The 21,861-nt window shown below is 32.7% G+C and overlaps 1 protein-coding gene across 2 annotated transcripts in view; it reads left to right on the plus strand.

The window, feature by feature from the left end:
- The window catches only part of Pino (Pinocchio), a 108,855-nt gene that overhangs the window by 77,198 nt on the left and 9,796 nt on the right, over window positions 1-21,861 (plus strand). For both annotated transcript variants that reach the window (XM_065359839.1, XM_065359840.1), the window contains 2 exons: window positions 15,883-16,036; window positions 17,166-17,295. In XM_065359839.1, coding sequence (XP_065215911.1) covers window positions 15,883-16,036; window positions 17,166-17,295 — 284 coding nt within the window. The remainder of the gene's footprint in view (window positions 1-15,882; window positions 16,037-17,165; window positions 17,296-21,861) is intronic.

Raw genomic sequence — 21,861 nt, forward strand, 5'->3', positions numbered from 1 at the left:
GTCAAAAAATTCCTATAAAATAATCATTTTTGAACAAGTCAGGAAATTTAACCATTTTCCTTTTTTACTCATTCTGTCTCAAGATCGTGACTCCCCAAAGTGATAATTGGAGTATTTCGTATTTCGTTGAATTTTTTCACCAAAAAAATCTTGAAATGGCACAATTCACATAGTTGGGGGGTCTTGAAATTCAAACCCTCAAAATAAAAGCCACACCAGCTCCTTTCTGGGATCTTACTTTCTTAAACACCGGGGAAAAGTTGAAAAAAAGTATCCCCTCTCCCCTTCACTATATTTGAAAGGTCTAGGAATTTGGAAAAATCTGGAAAAGTCGAGGAAAATTATTTTTTTTAGGAAACTGTACACCCTGTCTCTGGAAAGCTTGGCTTTCTCAATATTTAAAATAAAAGTTTGAAACTTGATTCTCAAACTTTTTCTTCTAACGTTGTGCAAAGTGGGTGAATCGAGAAGAAAATGAATCATTTAAAATCTGTGCCATTTTGCTGGTCATCGTTTATTTTAATTGAATGCTCATTTTGTCCGGTAAATTAATATTTAAGGAGATGAAATCATTAGTGAATCATCCAGTGATTCTCATAAGTGGTGATCTTCGAACTTTCGTAACAAATATGACCGAGAATAAATTTTCTAAAAAATAATCCTTCAACTCGTACGAAGGAAAATTTATTTATTTTATTGTTTCCGTTCATTTTTCTCCTAGAATGTTTGATTTGCCGTGGAAAGTGATTTTCAACGATGAAAGAAGGATAAAAATTACGCGAGCAAATCAATTTAGCTATAAAAAATGTGAATTTTTTTGATATTTTTTTTATGGAGCAGCCATAGTGAACAAACCACTAACGAGATCAAAATAAACACAATTTTTCCACACTCTGTTTACACTTAGTTAATATCTATAATGGAAAATCTTGCCAATGTACGTAATTAGGGAGAAAAAATTTATTCAACGAACTTGGGAAATTTTTTCTCGGTCGGTTACGAGTCTCTTAGATATCGTAAATAGCCTGCTCCAGGCCACGACGGTAAAATTGATGGAAAGGAGAATTGCCCAATGTCACGTACATATCGCGTACTCGTTAATTTTATCGATACTCGAATATTATTAAGAAAAGCTCCTCGAAGAACGTAAACACTCGAACGATAATTGAATGGGATGAAAAAAAATTCGCATTTGTGGAAAATTTTGCCAGTTCGTTATCATCGCGTTATGCGGTCGTTGTTAAAATATTTGCGAGATTAATAACTCGTGTGTTGTGTTTTTTTTTTCGTCAAATAATTTTTTATTGTATCGTAATTAATACTTAACAGTCTGTGAGAATGTGCAATTAAAGATAAGAGGTACGATTTTGGGTCGGGTTGAAGGATAATTTTTCATTCGGGCCAAAGCTCTATACCTATACAGACAGTGATATTACGTTATGGTTTTCGTAATCTCGTTTCAAATTACAAATAGGTGAAAAGTCATACACTTTAAGCTTTAACTACTCGTGTATTACGAGTAAATTTATGAATATTTCATCGGCTTTGTTGTTAGTGACGGTGAGAGAGAGACAATGATGCCGAAGTACATACATGAAAATGGTTTCTAGGTAACTGGGGCAATATTTCGAAAAAAAATTCAATCACCTACTTTTAGGCAAGTAGGTAAGGTACGTGTCGAGTATGTAATGGTATTTTGACACCATCATCTCGTCAGACTACTATTGAATTGATTTATCGAATACCTACATTCTCCTCCTCTCGAACTGGGTAAAAGAAAAGCAAAATGCACGTCAAATTTGACGCTTCGCCTTCAAATAAAACTTCATTATATCTGTACGTCTGATCTTCTCGAGTCCCGAGATGAGAATTTCATAAACGGCTGCAACGAAAAAATTCCCTTCTCTCGACGTATACTCGTCGACATATTGGCATTTTGAATTAAAAATGAAGAAGAACAAGTATAAGTAAAAATATAATGACAGCATCGCAATTTTTCGCACAAGTTTTCTAATTTGTTCTTTGAGTAACCTTGGCAAAGAGATGTCGTTCACGAGCATCATTTCGTGGCGTATTTATGTCAAGTTTTATACTTACGTATGTACTGTGCAACGCACGCGACGAGATTTGCGAATTGCGATTTTATTCGGAAATGAATGACGAATTCCAATTCCGATCCGCAATTCGTATTAGAAAAACGGTTCAACGGCTTGGAATAAAATTACGAGTACGTATACTATGGGGGAAATAGAAATGATGCATTTACAAGGCTCCGAACCTTCGAGGAGACTTGTTGGTCGTTTTCAATGTCGTTGAACTCGTGTATTATATTGATGTTGATGTTGCTTTGCTGTTGGTTGTTAATTTATAAAAACGTCATCTATATGTATAAGTTTTTACGTGAGATGATTTTCTATTTTGTCAAATGCCTCTCGGTGTGTTCAGTTACGGTAGGGTAATTCCAGAATCGTGGTTTGGTTTTCAAATGGAATTAGTGTGGTATAAATGGTAGAAAATGCTCGAACCGGTTTCCTTAATCGATTTTTCTCACGATAATGTGAAATTTTTTGAGAACGATTTTTAGTGTGAGTCTTTCCAAGGTGATCATTCTTCGAGAGGAATGATTTTCTAGATTTTCTATGATTTTTCTGTTTTTCAGGCAAATTTTTATTCGTTGAAAAAGTCAAGTTTTGTTATGATATTCTATATCTAATGTAATTTTTCGGTGATTTATTCGTTCTCGAACGATTTTTCTCTTCTGAGCAAATCGTTCGCGAACGAATCATCTTCAATTTTAATTTATGGATTTGAAAAAGTCAAATTTTATCGCGTCCACTTTCACTGGAATTAATTTAATAATGATTCCTTCATTCTAAGATTTGTCGATTCCGAGCGAATCATTCGCGAACGAATCAAATTCCGTTTTTTGTGATAGGATTAATACTGTAAAGTTTCGTCATGTCGTCTTGACTTGATGTAATTTTATAGTGATTCATTCGTTCGCGAACGATTCTTCTTCTTCGAGCAAATCGTTCGCAAATGAATCATCTTCAATTTTAATTGATGGATTTGAAAAACTCAAAGTTTATCGCGTCTTCTTTCACCGGATTCCTTCGTTCTAAGATTTGTCGATTCCGAGAGAATCGTTCGCGAACGAATCAAATTCAGGTTTTTGTGATAGGATTAATGTGTCAAGTTTCATCATGTCGTCTTGACTTGATGTAATTTTATAGTGATTCATTCGTTCGCGAACGATTCTTCTCGTCCGAGCGAATCGTTCGCGAACGAATCATCTTCAATTTTAATTGATGGATTTGAAAATGTCAAATTTTACCACGCCATCTTTCACTGGATTTGGTTTGATTTTTTAATGATCCCTGCGTTTCGTTCTAAGATTTGTCGATTCCGAGCGAATCGTTCGCGAACGAATCGGATTCAGTTTTTCATGATAGGATTAAAGCTGTCAGGTTTTGTCATGTCATCTTTACTTGATGTAATTTTATAGTGATTCATTCGTTCGCGAACGATTCTTCTCGTCCGAGCAAATCGTTCGCGAACGAATCATTTGTTTTTAGGTTGAAAAAATGCTGAGTTTCTTTTTATCAATTTTATCTTGTTACATATTATGTGATAGGTATCAAATTCAATTTCCAGTGATTCAGTCGTTCGCGAACGAATTCAGTTTGGTTTTTGATCTTATACGTTAGAATTGATGCTGTCGATTTTCATCGTGTCATCTTTATCTGACAATCTGAGTCGATTTTTCAATGATTCATTCATTCGAGAACAAATTTTCTTTTCTGTGCAAATCGTTCGCGAACGAATCATTCGCAATTTTTATCATTAGATTGAAAAATTGTTACTTTTATCATGTCGTGTATTATCCTATTCAATTCCCGAGTGATTCAGTCGTTCTCAAATGATTTGTCGACTCTGAGCAAATCGTTCGCGAACGAAATGCCCAGTTTTTGATTATGAAATCAAAACTGCCGAGTTTTCTGTTTTGCTGTGTTATCTTCACCCTATTTGACTTCACCCGATTCATTAGTTCGTGAACGATACTTCTCCTCTGAGCAAATCGTTCGCGAACGAATCATTTATAATTTTTATTAATAGATTGAAAAAAATCTGACTTTTGCCTTTTTGTGTATTGTCTGCTTCCATTTCCTAAAAATCCAGTCGTTCCGAAATCATTATTTTTTCTCAATCATATTTCGATATTTCAGTGATTCTTTCGTTCGCAAACAATTTTCATCTCTTGAGAAAATCGTTCGCGAATAAATTGAGTTCGGTTTTTGATAACAGAATTGAAACTGTCGAGTTTTATCATGTCATGTCTACCTGAGTTGATTTTTTAATGATTGATTCGTTCGAGAACGATTTTTTCTTTTCTGAGCGAATCGTTCGCGAACGAATCATTAGTAATTTTTATTGATAGATTGAAGAATGTTTCATTTTGCCTTACCGTTTCAATTTCGGAATGATTCAGTCTTTCTCGAATGATTGGTCAATTCCGAGCCAATCGTTCGCGAACGAATTTTCAGTTTTTGATCATAGGATTGAAATTGTCCAGTTTCGTCATGTTATCTGTACCTCTACCTTACCTAATTTAATTTTTCAATGATTCATTCGTTCGCGAACGATTTCTATCTCTTGAGCAAATCATTGGTGAACGAATCATTCATATAAGTTTTACTAATAAATTGGGAAATGTTTCCAATTTTTGTCGATAGATTAATTGTTTTATTGCAATATTAAGTTCTGCTTTGATTTATTGTGATTCATTCTTTCGCGATCGATTTTTAGCCTCTGATCAAATCTTTTCATCAATAGTCAAATGGGCTCTGCCTTCTGCTGCATGAGAATCTACCCTATAACGTCAATATTTCCAACTTGTAAGATTACGCAACTGGAAATTTCCAGTCCACACATTGTTGTCAGAAATTCTCAATTTTTCGTTCCTTCAAACACGATCTCGTAACTTGGAATAAAAGCTGCAAATTGCTTTCCTACTGCATCAGTTACTCCGAGTAAACCTTCGACTTTTCGTTTTGATTAAAGATGAACAAAACGAAAACTTATACAAACCGAAGCTGTTGGTTAACGCAATTTTCATCGTATAATTAAAAATTCACTCGAATGTTTATTTTGCGACTTCACTTCACTTCACTCGATCGCTAGTACATATCACGTGGCTGCATAATGCCTCGCGTTTCCTCTACAATACTCGTATATGTACATGAAATAAAACAATAAAATTGTTACGAGATATGTACACTGGTCTAGTGAATAATGTACAAGTGCATGACGAGAACAATTTGTAGCACTTTTTTTTTTTTTTTTTTTAATATTTTAAATGCGTCGTTCGTCGAGTTTCAGTAGCGAGATTTTTATTCGTTTTTTCCGTCTTTCGATTCTTTTTTCGCTAATTCAACACACAAAGCTCTTTGTACGCTTACGTGTTGTTTTAGCATCGTTCGTTTATAAAGGAAATGTAATTTTTCAATTAATTAAAGTATACATCATAACACTATAATATGCTATAGAATATACTATACATATAAGCTCGATAGTGTAAAATTTTTATTTAAATATAGGTACAATACGTAATTTTGTTCGCGTGGTAATTAGCTGCTTTGAAGATTTAAATACGGTACGCCTACAATTTGCGTGTACCAAAGATACTCGTGGTTAATTTTATTCGTCCCCGCGAAAAAAGAAACCGTTAATTAGAAATTGACATTGAACGTCAAGTTTTTTTTTCCTCGTGTAACGAGATGTGGTTTTGGCAACAATGGTTTAGTATTTCAAGTCCAAAGTTTTGCATGTAGATTTTTTTTCCTGCAATATTCGATAAGTATCGCTGCTTATATAGCGGAAATGCTAGGTACGAAACGTTGCACCCGAGTTTTCCTCCTTCCTTTTCCCTGCTTGGAACGGTTTATTCGGGAAAATTATCCAGAAGTATACCTCGTCCTCGTATAATTAAATAAATTAAAATTAATGAGTAAAAATGAACGAAAAAATTATAAATTTTGAGAAATTTTTGCAAGTTTGACGCGTGTAGGACGTAGGTAGGTTGTTGGTAAATTACTTTCATTGGCGAGGGAAAAAATTGTACCAGCGGTTCGAATTTATGCATATCATACTTTCATTAATTTTTATTACCGTCTCTTCAACCCATCACATCCCTCGTTTCCTTGTTATACCATAAGTAGGTACAATAAATTCGCGGAGTCATACGTAATATTTATTACTTACGTCAGCATCTTTAACAGGGTGGAACGAGAATTTTTTCTGAATAATTTTGCTAGCTATTTTTCGCTTTTTACAAGGGCATGAACTCGTCGTAACAAATTGGGAAGAGTGTTTCGTGCAGAATTAACGCATTTTGGAACCCCTGAAAAATATGAAAACTATTTCAGTTTTTTTGATCTTTCGCACTGAAAGCTCAATTTTGAGCCTTTTTAGCTTCGATGTTGGAAGTTCGGTCTCAAGCTCCAGTATCAAAAATGCTATTGGAGCTTTGACTTCACAGTTCAATACCGAACATTTTCGAAATTACACCTAAGTAAAAACTGAAATGGGGTAATTGTTTGCACTGTTTTGCTTCGTTTAAAAAAAATTAAAATTTGTAGTTATTTTTAATTTTTTCAATTTTTAAAAATTTGCTTTATAAAATTCAAAAATTATCATCAGAATTGGAAATTTTAACCAAAGGTATTTCAGGAAATAATTTTCCCATCTAGCTTGGTCCCTTTAAAATCGAAAAGGTATCAATTCAGGTGATTTTCTCGTTAGCAAATTTTTACGAGCTTTTCTCGAATCGACTTGCAAATTCCAACTTGAAAAAAAATTTAAGATGAAAAAAAAACAACAACAAAAACAGTCGAATTTCCACTACACATTTTTTCACTACAACGCATTAGGAAAAAAAACACAAAACTTGACCTACCGTAATAAATTCTCAATAAGTCTCCATATTATGTAGTTTTTGTACTTCAACCTCTACAAAAAAATAAACATTTCTTAACCAAATTTTTCTATAATCTCTAGTCTATTGAAATTTTTGATAAAATTACACGCAAAATAAATATCCGATCGTAAATTAAGTCTTCGACGTGATAAAACTGCAGCCGGAAAAAATTACCAAAAAAATCTCCTACAAGTAATAATCACTCCTGATAGCATGAAAAAAAAGAAGTTTCGAAGGTCATTCGATACAGACAGATGTATAAAGACAAAAAAAAACAATCCAACGTAATAATGGTCACGGTTACGGGTATAATATAATATAAAAACTTATATAAAAATTTCTATCCCAATACACACGTTGAAAATTTCATTGTTTATTTTAGCGGACGTTTGAAGTACCTGTGACTTATGCTACGCTACGACGAGTCCATAATGACCACCACAACATGAAAAATTGCTCATCTGTGACCACACATACCTATACGTAATTAATAATGTGCAACTTGCAAAAAATTACACCCAGAATGACCAAATATAATTACCTAAGGTTAGGTAGATATGTACTTTTCTCTCGACCAATTTTAGCAATACAACGATCGAGTGGGATGATGGCGATGAAAAAATTTGACAGCTTCCGGGATCGGTCCTTTTAACGGTACACGAGATCCTGTTTCGGTTAATGCCAAATAATATATTCGAAAAAAAAATTCTACTAATGTACCTACTCAAAAAAAAAACGTATTTATCGACGCCAATTGCTGCCAAATCGTCATGGAACTTTAATTTCTTCATAGAGTAGTTTCGTCAAATTACACGTGAAATTTGTTTTACAGCATCGTCGCATCGTAATCGAATATCATGGCTTATGGCTTACTAAACTTCACGTATGAGTTTGGGTGTACTAAGAGCATTATCTACGCTAGTGTTTTGATTTATTAACCGCGGAAAAAGCTCTAGACGCCAGACATCTTAATACAAGAAGAAGAAAGAATTACACGAGATAACAAAGACGTATGAGCACTGAGCATAGTACGTACATAAATCTCGTAAAACAATTCCATAAAATGAATTTATGTGTATTTCATCGATATATCTGAACATCACCGGGTTCAGACATGAGACAGCGATTAGTCAATAGATGAATTTGAAAAAAAAACAGTAGGTAGGTAGGTCTAGGTACATCATATATAGGTTCAATATGGTAGTACGCGTGTATAAATTTATCGACCTCGGACCTTGAATGCTTATTTGTCGTGTCACTCGTATACCGAGACGGACGATACAATTTAATACATTTACAATAAGTAATTTATACACCTAATGGTGGAAATACAGGGAGTTTTAACCGAATAAAAGTTTATTTTGGCTGCTGGCATGGCGCTAGCTTGTACGTTATATTCGTTACATTATATGTATAGGAGAGCTCGGGCTCGATGTTCAGCCAACAGCTCGTATTACCCATCACGTTGAAGGACTACATCACGTTCTCGCCGGGTGCTCTACAATGAGGAGAGGTTATTTACATTAAGGACTGTCATTAAAATAGTTAATTAAAGTACACATACTCGCGTATATACGTACGTATGTGTACAGTAAGTCTCGAAGACGACGACGACAAGCGACGACGTCTCTGGCGAAAAAAAAATTTTCTTAAGCTTTTTTATTGCTTACCTTGGAATATTTCACCGTATTTGAATAATGTTTGGGTTCGGATGTGCGTACAAATATTTGAATACGAATCGCAAGGTAGACGGATTCTGTAATCATTTCTGCCTATCTGCATTATACACATGTTGTAAATGGAAGGGGGAGGGGCGGGGTATTATTTGATCAAGACACTTCGTAATTATGTGTATAATTGTACAATTTCATGATGGTACATCCGTTGATTATGCATAGAAGTTTTTAGAATCGCAACAGACTTGGGTAAAAGAAATTTGGAATAGTAAATATTTTACAAGAAAAGCCAACCAGCAGATATATTTTCCGAGATCATAGTCATAAAGGGGAGGGGGTTGGCAAAAAATGGCTACCAAATTCAAAAATGATAAAAATGGGATGTCACCTTTTCCAGGGTGTCCACAAGCCTGGAAAACCTGAAAAAATCAGGGAATTTTGGAAATTTACATCATTTTTTACTCAAAAAGTCAGGGAATTTTGTGAAAGGTTACTTCAAAGTTCAAACAGATTTTTCCATTTCTCATAATGAAAAAATTCACCTTCGCTTTGCTCACAGGCAATTTTTTCGCTGGTCGGTTTTGTCATAAATTGACAAATTCCCAGAAAGTCTTGTTTTTTTGCAAAAATTGTTGAACGAAGTCTTGCATTTTATCAACTTATGAGTTATGAGTATCATTAATAAATATCGCTCTTTAGCACTAAAATGTTTCGCTTTTTTGATAAAAATGGTTAAGAATAAGAAGCCTTGCCTTTTACTGAAATTATTGTGGAAATCTCGTTTTCTGTCAAAAATAGCAAAAAGTCTCGCTTTTAGCCTAAATTGTCAAAAATTTCTTTTTTTTTTTGTGAAAAAGATGCTAAGAATTGTGTTGTTTTTTGTCTCCAAAAACCTAGTAGTTCCAATGTGTCGTTTTTTCTCCAGAAATTGCTAAAAAAGAAAAAGCCTATTACTTCGCTGAAATTGTCAAAAGTCTGGTATTCATTGGCAGAAATCGCAAAAATTCTCAATTTTTGGCCTAAAATTACCAAAAAATTGCTTTTTTTCAATCAAAAAGTTGCCAAATATTTCATAGTTGAACTTTTTTGGCAAAAATTGGAAAAAGGAATTGCCAAAATGTCCTGCTTTTTGCTGAAATTTAACAAGTTTCTATGGAGTTTCATTTTTAGATTTTAATTAAAAACAAAACAAAAAGTTCAATTTTTTTTGCATTAAAAATGTATTGCCTATGTTTTGTCACTCTTTTGGTTACTTTTTTGAGCATTTTAGGTTACTGAAGTCACTTTTTTCGGAAAAAAAAATGTACAAGCCCTGGAATTTCAAAAAACCATTGATTAAATTTGAGTAATGTTGACATTGAAAAAACATATTTCTTTATGAAGTAGTCGCTCGTCCTTTTTTTGGAATTGTAAATTTCCAGAGGTTTTGCCCTTGCTTCGCTTGGGCCATTCAGCATCGAAAAGACAAAAAGATAAAGAGATGTAAAGACAAAAAGATGAAACAATTAAACAACAAAAAGACAAAAAGATGAAATGTTGCAACGACAAAATGACAAAATGACAAAATGACAAAAAGACAAAATGACAAAAAGACAAAAAGATGAAAAGACGAAATAACAAAATTATGAAAAGTCAAAAAGATGAAACGACGCAACAACGAAATGAAGAAACAACAAAATGACAAAACAATGAAATGACAAAATGACAAAAAGATGTAAAGACGAAAAGACGAAGCGACAAAATTATGAAAAGACAAAAAGATGAAACGACGCAACGACAAAATGACGAAACGACAAAACAACGAAAAGACAAAAAGACAGACAGATGGAAAGATGGAAACACGGCGGAAGGATGGGAAGACAGAAAGATTCAATTCAATTCTTTATTTGAGATACGTGCGGCAGCATTGCTGCCATCATATCAGGTTAAGCATTACATAGACATAGATGATTATTTGAATATTACTTACATAGGTATCTATAGAATACAAATTTCAGAGTTAAAATTGGATAAAGTACACGATTAAGACAAAAAGATGAGGAGTTAAAACTATAGGTATGTATATAAAATTCTACACCAGGTTATTTTCAACAAAAAAAAACAAAAACAAAAAAACAAAAAATAAAATAAAAACAAGAAATAAAAAACAAAAATAAAAATTGAATGCTTATTGATCCAGGGAGCTGAGATATTCTTCCAGGGTGTAATAAGCCCTAGTTATCAGCCATTCTTTGAGGGCATTTTTGAATTTTTTTGCAGTTGGCTGGTTTTTTACACTCCCTGGAATCCGATTATATACTTTTGCTGCAGAGGATACAGTACTACACTGGAGAAGTTTTGTGCGGTGGTGGGGAGTTCTAAGAAAGAATGAATACTTAGTTAATAAAAACATAAAATAAAATAAAATAAAATTTCAGTATTCAGTTTAGTATTTAGTTCAGTATTCAGTTCAGTATTCTGTCCAGTTCAACATTCGTTTCAAGTTCCAATGAAAGATGTTTGAGGGTTCAAGTAAAAATTTTAAAATGTTTTTGAAAAATGATGTTCTATTATCGATTGATCTCAGCACCTTAAAATCTTGATTTTTTCCCAACACAACCCCCCCCCCCGAATTGCCCATCAAGTTTAAAAAAAGGGCCACTCTATTGAGCACACAGTCATGCTTGGAAAAAATGGACACAACACTGTAGATCTATTAACGATATTTTGGAGCTCATGATGTTCGAAAAAATTTGACACCCCCCCCCCCCACCTGATCTTGTGTGTAATTCATTTTTCAAGTATCTGAAAAATTGGAGAAATTGGCATGGAAAACGTGGAAAAGTCAGGGAAAAGAATTTCCAGAAATGAGTGGACAATCTGAAAATCGAAAATTATGAAAATGGGGTGTGACATTTTCGTTTCCACTAATTCGAGATCGCTAAGTTCAAATAACTGTTAATTTTTTGCATTCGACTTTTCAGAGCCTCCCCAGTCCCCTATTTTGAGAAAAAAAGTGCGACTGGGAGGCTCACGGAGACCGAGTGGCGTAAAAGTAGATTCTTTTTCGTACCAGCTGGGCTTCCTCGGTTTTGTGAAAGTGAAATAATCAAACTTTGACTTCATGGTAAGGTCTTATCGTTTGAAAAATGGTCCTAAGCGTGTCGAATCCTTCGCAAAACAAACTGTTAGTAAAATAAGGAAACAACCAGCCAGACGCCAGGAGCCTGTGCATAATTACCTATACCGGACAGACGGGCGTTTCTATTGTAAATGAATTTTAACACAACGAAGAATTATTGTCTATGTATATTTTATAGGTATAAATTTGTACAACCTCTTCCGCCACAAATAGGTACATTTTACACGCGTTAAATAGTGGCTGGTTGGCTCGTCTTGTAATAAAATTCAATGTTACATTCTAAAGATACACATAGGTAATTACACGCGAATAATAATGACAGGTTAACAAAAATACCAAAACATAGTGATTCCTTCTCATTATCAGCTTCGACCACTTTATGGCATAGTATAGACATAGACTACACGAATACCTACCTACCGCAACTTGATGTAACGGGAGCACGAATTTAGCTAATACGAGTACTTACGGGTTTTTACAAATTGCATACTCGATCGATCTTGTAACATCGTTATATCCATCACTTTTTAGACCAAATCGAATAAAAAATGTTATCAAAAATTTTATCTTTAAATGCGCGTAAAACAAACATTAGATTTTTCTTAATAAACAGAAGGTAATATTAGGGAGAAAAAAATCCACCTCGTATAATTATTATTGGATTTAATACGTATAATTACACGTTAATCATACAACACAAAATGGGCTTGTTTCGAGTTTTTTTCCTCTCAACTTCAATACTCGTATTATCAAAACTGGCGAAATATTATTCCAAAAAACACAGTTGTTAATGATGTGAGTAACAATGTGTGTAACTTTGAAACTACGTAGCAGGGGACATTTGAAAAGGAATAATGTTTACAAGGAAGTATGGAAATGGATTTTTGAATATTTCACGCGATTATTGACTATATTCCCTATCTTTTTTTTTTTTTTTGCTTCGTATCGGTCACGCGATATCTTTAACATTTGTATAATAATGATAAAGTAGGTACATTTTCGATCGAGTTAAATTTATACGTAATTCGAGTCAAAGGTGTATTTTTAGAACAACCTTTGACGGAGATGTTATGTCATTATTGCATATTTTCAAGTTGAAGGATAACGGTTTCGTGTTTTACAAACGTGTAGCTCATTAATTTCGTGTATAGTCCGGTGTAACTCGAAGATAGATTTTTTTTTTTCAACCGATGTTATCGATTTATTTCCTTTTCATTTTCGGCTCAAAGGTTTTTTGCGCGAATTTAGACTTTAATATTACCTAAATGTGGTAGAGGTATTTTTTTTTTTTTTTTTTTTTTGCAAAGATGTAATATTTTTGATTATTAAAAAAATCAACGCGTTTCGGCTCATGATTTGAAAAAAAATTTCCAACTTTTATTTTCGTTTTCGATGGTTCTATGAATTTGATGTATTTTCGCTGAATTTTTTTTTCAATAGTGAATGTTTGTTTTGGTGAAAAAAAATTCATGTTATGAAAAATATTTAAAGAGATTGACGAAGATGAAAAATGAATTAAGTACGTCGAGAATTTTGAAAAAAAAAAACACTGTTTACGTAGAGAATTTATTTTAAACTCCAATCATTTTATTTTGTACGTCAGATGACAATTTTTTCGATGAATGAAATAACCGAATTTGAGAAATTAAAGGTAAAATTTGTTTCGTTTTCTTTAATGAATCAGTGTCTGAATTATATTTAAGGGCTGTATAAATTATTCAAAATATCCCTTAGCAATAAAAAAAGATTCCTTTTTAAGATTATTTTTTTTGAATATGCTTCCTTCTTTACGAGGTAGTATTTCTGTAGGTATTTTTAATAAATACTTACAATTTCATGATTCGTGATGAAATTCACGACATCAAGTCAAAATTAGAACATCTTGGTAACATTTGAACCTCAAAATCATGAATTTTTTAATAATTTAATCAATCTGATTTCAGACTTCTTACAAAGTTAATGATCTCTTTTTTCTTTCAAAACGCTGGTGTTTTTGATTGCAGATAAAATTATGACTTTTTTAAAAATATCCTACAGAATTTATAATTTTTGTGTCAATATTGTCTAGAGTTTGCACAAAAATTCAGATCGATACTAAAAAACTAACAATAAAAAAGTTGAAAAAATTACTAAAAACTTCAAAATTTGACATTCAATTTTTTTTTTTTGAAATCAGGACAGTCAAAAATTTTTAATTCTAAATTGAGAATTCGAAAACGAACAAAAAACTGCAGAAGATAAAATTAAAATTAGTATAAAATAAATAGTTCAAAAACTAAAACCAAAATGAAAAAAAAATTGAGAAAAAAACATTAGCTTTGCCCGAATTTGAAGTAATCATTTGCCTATTTCCCATCAACACGATTGAAAAATGAAATTTTCCCATAATTTCCGTCAAGTTTTGACCTTTGAGGGGTGAGGGGAGGAGGAGAAATAGCTTTCAATTTTCTTGCAAAAACTGCAAAGCTTTCAAGGCTCATAATATCACCAGAATTATTGAATTTTGAATTTCTGAGCAACTTCGTTAGCAGGATTTTAACAAGAAAAGTTAATTAGAGATTCGAAATCAAAATCAGTGATCAAAATTTGAAAACTGAAAATTGATCTGTCACATGAAAGTTCGACTTTTTTACACTTGAGCGCCAAAGTCAAAACTGTCGTTATTAAAATTTGAAAAAAATTGATGAAGATTATTCTTTATTTTCCTTTTTACCGAATAACTTCCAAAAATGGGATTTTAACACTTTTTGAAGTGAAATTAGCAAAAGCCCCCCTCACAAATTTTGATTCAAACTCAAAATATTAAATGTGAAGTGACATATCGATTGTTGGTTATTTGATGGCGCTGAGTTCGAATATTGGCTTATTTTTTCGATTCCACACTTTTGAACCCCCCCCCCTCCTCCTTGGTCATCAATGCCCGTAAAAATGGTCAAAATGCCAAAGCCAAAAATTTTTAAATCACTTGTGGAATATCTTTTATTTAGTTTTCAAGCGTATCAAGATTAAATGTTCACTCATTTTTTTGATTTGATCCTTAATTGCTCTTTCAGTGACCCCTCCCCTTCCAATAATGAAAAAAAATCAAAAAAATTGAAAATATTGTGTGACATATCGATTCCCACTAATTTGAGTGCGCCGAGTTCAAATATCGACTTATTTTTTGGATTCGGTCCCTCTGTGTCCCCCTCGCCTCAAATAGCCCCCTCCCAATTTTGATAAAAATTCCAGAAAAAATTACATGTGAAGTGACATATCGATTGTTGGTTATTTGATGGCGCTGAGTTCGAATATTGGCTTATTTTTTCGATTCCACCCCTCTGAAACCCCCTCCATGGTCATCAATGCCCTTAAACATGGTCTTAATACCGAAAAATTAAAAATAACTTGTGAAATATCGTTTGTTTGGTTCTCGAGCGTATTAAGTTCAAATGTTCGCTCATTTTTTAGATTTGATTCTTAATTGCCCTTTCAGTGACCCCCCTGCTCTTCCAATAATGAAAAAAATCAAAAAAATTGGAAATATTGTGTGACATATCGATTCCCACTAATTTGAGTGCGCTGATTTCGAATATCGACTTATTTTTTGGATTCGGCTCCTCTGTGTCCCTCCTCGCCTTAAATTATTGGAAAAAATGAGAGATTGTGGAACGACTAAGGGTTTGGACCGAGAAAATGAATGAAATAACTCAAATAATGGATCCAGACACTAAATGGGACACTATGTATAAACATATAATGCAACACGTCGTAAAGTACAGCATACGTTTTTGAACCTTAGCAACTCTTACAGTACATTAGTACAATATTATTGTTAATAAAACGTGAAAATTAACGTAAATGATAATGAGCTATTATAATCTGGTTTATGCTGGTTCGTCTGAAAAACCTACCTATATACTTATACGAGTCGTACATCTCTACATAAATAATTTCGAGTGCTGCATATTTTTACGACACATCCTAAATATAAAAACCTCGCGCGAATTTTTTCTTCGTTCGAATATTTCAACTGGTATACCAATAACTAGGTTACGCATTATACGTGTTGGAACGAATAAATATTTATGAATTTTTTCCCCTCTGTTTTGATTTGTTTACATGTACAGTTCCATCACCAGCAATGTCACTGACTAGTCTAGAAGCCAATAATAGAAGTCACAGTTTCAGTAGTATCAGCTCATTAGATGAGCCGAGACATACGGCAGAACCTACCGTACTTTCTATCGAAGAATTACGCCATCATTTAAATTCCTGTTTCACGTAAGTAGATCGAATTTTTTTGTTGTGTACGTATTTTTTGGAAAAATACCGAATTACACATCTGTGTATGTATCGAGTTGGGTATTCTGTATGTAGGGAGGAGGAATGAGAGCTGGGTGCGGTGTGATAAAACAATACGTGTGTGGATGTGGACTATGTGCTTCTGCCTACACTTTGATAATACAATAATTGACGTTTTTATAAGTTGAAGTACATTTGTAGTGATTCATATGCGAAAAAATTACCATTTCCTGGTTTCACGAAGTGAAATGCGTTAGAAAATAATTTATTTTCATCGCACGTTTAACAGCGAATTATACGTGTAGGTCTGGGTATTTCTACTCGCTGCTACCTCGTTCGTATATAGTCTGTTGCGTTGAATTTCACACCCTTGTTGAGATTTTACGCGTAGGAAAACGCGAGTGATGGAATCGTCAAATATTATGACGCACAGGATACACTTACGTAAGTCTACCCGTGCCGACATTTACTCAAAAGCTTAAAGCCCTTTTTGTGTGGTAAACAGAAGATTGAAAATTTTAACGTCGCCTAAATTGGAATTTAATAACGACGGATTGGAGAAACAAAATAAAACGAAATTAATACCGCAGGATTATTATTCCAAGGCGCGATAAAAACTTCTAGTCGATACAAAATTCACCCGACTGACGGAAAAATTAATGGAAATGAGACAGACACCGAAGCTGGTGGGAGAAAATCCTCGTCAAATTGTATCTTTCGCGAAATACTTTCGTCGAAAGGGAAAAAAACACCACGCGACTTTTTTTTTGTTGCTCGTTCACCATCAAATAAACAGCTCGAAGGTAATTTTGAAAAGTGTATTAGTTGGTTTTTATTGTTTTCATTTGACGTAGGTAGGTAGGCAGAACTGTCTCTTAAGGGCGTAATTTCATTTCGCTTAATTCTTTTTGAGAAAGGTTACCGAGTGTAACCTTGAAATTTTGACATACCGAGAGCATATCTTATATTATAAAGATGAGAGTATTTGCGAAGCTCGAGAATAATATATTTTTTTTTCAAGATGTATTAATTCGACGATTTCGTTTTTAATATATGTTCGATGCGACGGTCTGCTGGAGATTTTTAATTTTGCGATGACCTTTTTCAGATGTGGTGTCAGTTGGCATCAAGATCACGTATCGTTAGATTGTCCAGAATGTGGCGGATACTCGTTACAACGACCATGTGTACAGTGTGACGGAAAATGCCATACAGTCTGGAAAAGAGATCTCACAATGGTAGGGTTCGAGCGTTGGAATATTTCATTTAGTTTATTTAACGTAGAGGTAGACACGTTAGGTAGTTTTATTAACGTAGGTATAGTAGGACTTGGTAGATAATTAAATCACGTGTGGTTATTTTACTCGAGTGTATTGTGAAGGGGGGAGAGGTGGAAAACCTCACGATTGTTTTTTTTCAATTTTGATTGAGATCTGAGTGTTGAGTTATAAGAACTAAAAAAATGAAAATTATCAGCTACAAATCTTAGCTGCCTACTGAGGCATGAAATACGAGAATAAGTCCACATTTTCAAAGCTAATCATAAGAAAAGCAGAAAAAATCAATAAATTCGTTTAAAAATTTCAAAAAGAAGAAAAACGTATCCAAAATTACAAAATTTTTTTGGAAATGAAAAATGGTGGGTTCAAGACTTTGTAATCATCGAAAAGAGGGATTTTTTTCATTCGAAAAAAGTCTCGTATTGATTCTTGAAACTTTTGTTTTTTTTTCAAGATTTTGTTTTTTCATCGACTTTTGGCATATTTTTATTTTTTATTCGAAAATTTGTAGGAAGCTTCGAAGAAAAATGTTTTTGGGAGTGTGATAAATGAAAATCGTGATCTTCACATTTCAATGTAAAATTTCTCCAATTTTTTTCGTGGAGGAGGGGGAAGGAGAGGAAAAAGATTCACAAATCTGTGTCAAAAATAATTTGAAAAAGGTTTCGAATAAAATTGATTTGACTCTCTGGGTCCAAGACTTCGTAATCATCGAAAAGAGGCAGTTTTTATTCGAAAGAAGTATTGTACCTAAATGAATATTGATTCTTGAAAATCTCGTTTTTTAAAAAGTTTGTTTTTTCATTGACTTTTGGTCCATTTTTATTTCTTATTCGAAAAGTTTTAGTAGAAAGCTTCGAAGAAAAATGTTTTGTGGAGTGTAATAAATTAAAATCGTGATTTTCAAATTTCAATGTAAAATTTCTCCTATTTTTCGAGGGGGGAGGGGGGAGAGGAGGAAGATTTACAAATCTGTGTCAAAAATAATTTGAAAAAGGTTTCGAATAAAATTGATTTGACTCTATCGGTCCAAGACTTCGTAATCATCGAAAAGAGGGATTTTTTATTCGAAAAAAGTACTTATTGTAAATAAATATTAATTCTTGAAAATCTCGTTTTTTAAAAAGTTTGTTTTTTCATTGACTTTTGGTTCATTTTTATTTTTTATTCGAAAAGTTGAAGGAGGCTTCGAAAAAAATAATTTTTTGGAGTGTAAGTGTAACAAACTTAATGGAAATTGTAATTTTCAATGTAAAATTTCGTCAATTTTTTTCTGAAGGGGGGAGGGGGAGAGGGGAGAAAAGGGGGAAGATTTACAAATCTGTGTCAAAAAAATTTGAAAAGGGTTTTGAATACCTAAACTAATCTTTGAAATTCAAGTTTTCTTATTGCTAAGAATTCAGTTTCAATAAATTTTTCTTGGAGAAATTTTTGCCAGAAACTCAGTTGCTAAAAATGACGTGAAAATTGTTGAAATTGGGGGAATATTTCACAAAATTGTACATAGTGCCAAAAATATTGAACAAAATATTCACAGAAAATGGCAAAAATATGGTCGAAAATTGTTCCAAAAAAGTGAAAAATAAAAATACTTGGAATTTCATTGAAATAAAATTATGCAAAAATTACCCAAAATGTCATAAAAATTGTTCACAATGTGCGAAATACTTTTTTCAAAATTTATTCAAAAATTGTTGAAAGTTGTCTGAAAATCCGGAAATTGACCAAATAAGTATGACTAACTGAGATTGTGTGTCTGTGTAAGTATAAAAAGTATGAAAAAATTTCTCCAAAATTTGAAAAAAAAATGCTAAGCGAATTCATCAGAAAATTGGTGAATTTTTCAAGAAATTGGCTGAAACTACATATAAAACGATTGATAAAATAAGTATTGTCAACATTTTTTAAAATTGCAAAAAATATTGAAAAAAATTTTTCAAAGTTGAAAAATAGGGCGAAAATGGAAAAATTCATCACAAATTGGAACAAAAGTTTAAAAAAAAATAAAATGAAAATATTGAGAAATGATAAATTGATTTTTAAAAAGTTGAAAAAACCTAAACAAAATTTGGCATGGTAAAAATCAACGGTAATTCTACCAAATTGTCTAAAAATCATAAAAAATGGTGAAAAAATTGTTGAAATATTGCCAAAGATTTGGTGAAATATTTTAAAATTGCAAAAAAATGCTGCCAAAATTTTAGTAACTTGGAAAATTGGATGAAATATTTATTATGAATTGAAATAAAACTGAAAAAATATCAAAAAAAATAGTTCAAAAAATTTCTGAAAATGTTCAAAATACTGGCAACACTTTTTTTTGAAGCCTTTTATTTTTCAAAAATCATCTCGAAGTATTCAACTTGCCTTTCATTGAAAAATGGATTTTTAGAGAATGCTTGTACTAAAAATCTCGTAACCAAATTTTCAGGTGCCAAAATTGATATTTAAATTGTTGGGAATTTTTTGAAAATTTTAAAATTAATATTTTTCGCTTAAAGTGGTCTGTTCAAAAAATTATATTTTCGAAATAACGTAAAGTTTGAATAAAATCCATGAACGATTCGTTTGTATTACAGGTGATTATTGCTTACAGCTATGATTTTCGTGGGGGGGGGGGAGGGGGAGGGGTACAAAGAGCGATGAAAGGGAAAGAAAAAAGTAAAATGATCAACGTTTTAAATACTTCCAAAAATTAATTCAAACAATTAAAATTTTGAGAGGAAGAAATAAAATTGAAAATAAATTAAAAAATCATTTTATCAATTGTCGATTTCGTTCCAGTTAATTTTTCTCCATGTTCTATTTTCCAAATTAGTATTCGAGTTTCACTCGAACGGTGTTTTAAAATTTGGCTCAAGTTCAGTTCAAGTTCACAAACTGAATACGAAACAAGTTACACCTTTGCCATGTGTAAATAAGTACATAACATGCCTACATACTTTTAAATTATATTCAACCCTTGCTTCGATACCTACATATTTGTTCGAGAGCTAAATAATGTCAAATGTCTTTCTTTTTTCAATTTCGATAAAACACCAACCGCTTGTGGTGTTTTTGTTTTCGATTTAGTGCCAATTTTCATATTTCAACGAATTATATCACGTTTTAAAATCTTAAAAATACATTTTCCATAATACCCGTACGTATTGTTTGACGTTCGAGTGGAAAAATATATACCCATTTTTATCCCATACCTACGTAATACGTAAGCTGTTACTATTTACTCGGTTTTATTTTTAATTTTTTACGTGTTTACATTATTCCACCGTATGTACCTATATTCACCTGCAAAATGACGAACAAATAATGCAATAAACTATTATCGAACATTTCATCGACTAATGCGTTAGTTTGTATAGAGGTGGAAGCTCGGAACATTTTACGTATAAAAGTAGAAAATAGTTTCACGACACGCGAGGTAATTTTAATTTTTTGAAAAATTCTAAAAAAAAAGTAAAATGACGATATCAACTACGACCTACGTAATGTGCAGGTATCAAGTGTACTATTATCATCGAAAGTGATGAAATTTTCGACGAAAGTACTCGTGACAAAATTGAGTCGATTCATTATTTAAACATCAAAAACGTTATTTACGTTTCCGCACGATCTAATCTACTGTATTATTATATGGCAAGATAAAATGTATCATTCGACTTTATTTTATTCGCGTTTTTAAACGTACCTACACAACGGACAACATTGATGGGTTTGTTCAGTCAACTTGGTCGTTCTTATCACGTGCACCAATTTTCTAAATCAATTAGTTCTTCCTCAGAGATGAGCGGTAGGATAAAAAGCGGGTTACACAGGAAGGCGAATCAAGTTCAATTAACCGAAATCTCCGGATATTTCACCAGATTAATATAAATACCTTCGTTAAAATTCACATCGTGTGAATTACATAAGTACCTCTACCATAATCGAGTTGACTTTAAGTTGATGAAGCTATCGTATCACACCACTATGATAATTTGATAAAGAAAAAAATTCTTAAGCTCGGATTACGTAATATCAATTGAATAATTGTAGCTGTATCCGACTCCTACGGGTTATTTTGGATCGATTTTGTTTCGTAAGGATGGAACTGTATTATTTTTTATATACCGTCAGTGCATTGAGAATTGTGGAAAGAAATCAATGTTGTTTGGAATTATATTCACGTCCACTTGCCTCGTTTTCTTGTAGAGAGTGAGTCATTTGGTGAGGAGGAGGGGGAGAGGATGCAGAAGGGTATTTCAGATTTAAATTTTGGATAACCCTTTGCATTATGTCTACGAGATTTTAAAAATTGAACTGAAAAACATTTTTCGGAGGAGGGGGCAAGGGGGCAGGGAAGAAAATTTGAAGAATCAGGTTAACAATTTTTGAACAGTCCATAAAATTAGGATTTTTTTGGCAGTTTTTTAGAATGCAACAATTTTGAAAAATTGAGTAATTTGAAAAATTTTTCAAACTTGATAACTTTGAACATTTTATATATTGTTATTAGCTACATATTTTAAAAAATGTACCAATTTT

Source organism: Planococcus citri, chromosome 4 (genome assembly GCF_950023065.1).
Source record: "Planococcus citri chromosome 4, ihPlaCitr1.1, whole genome shotgun sequence".
NCBI classification, from domain to species: Eukaryota; Metazoa; Arthropoda; class Insecta; order Hemiptera; family Pseudococcidae; genus Planococcus; species Planococcus citri.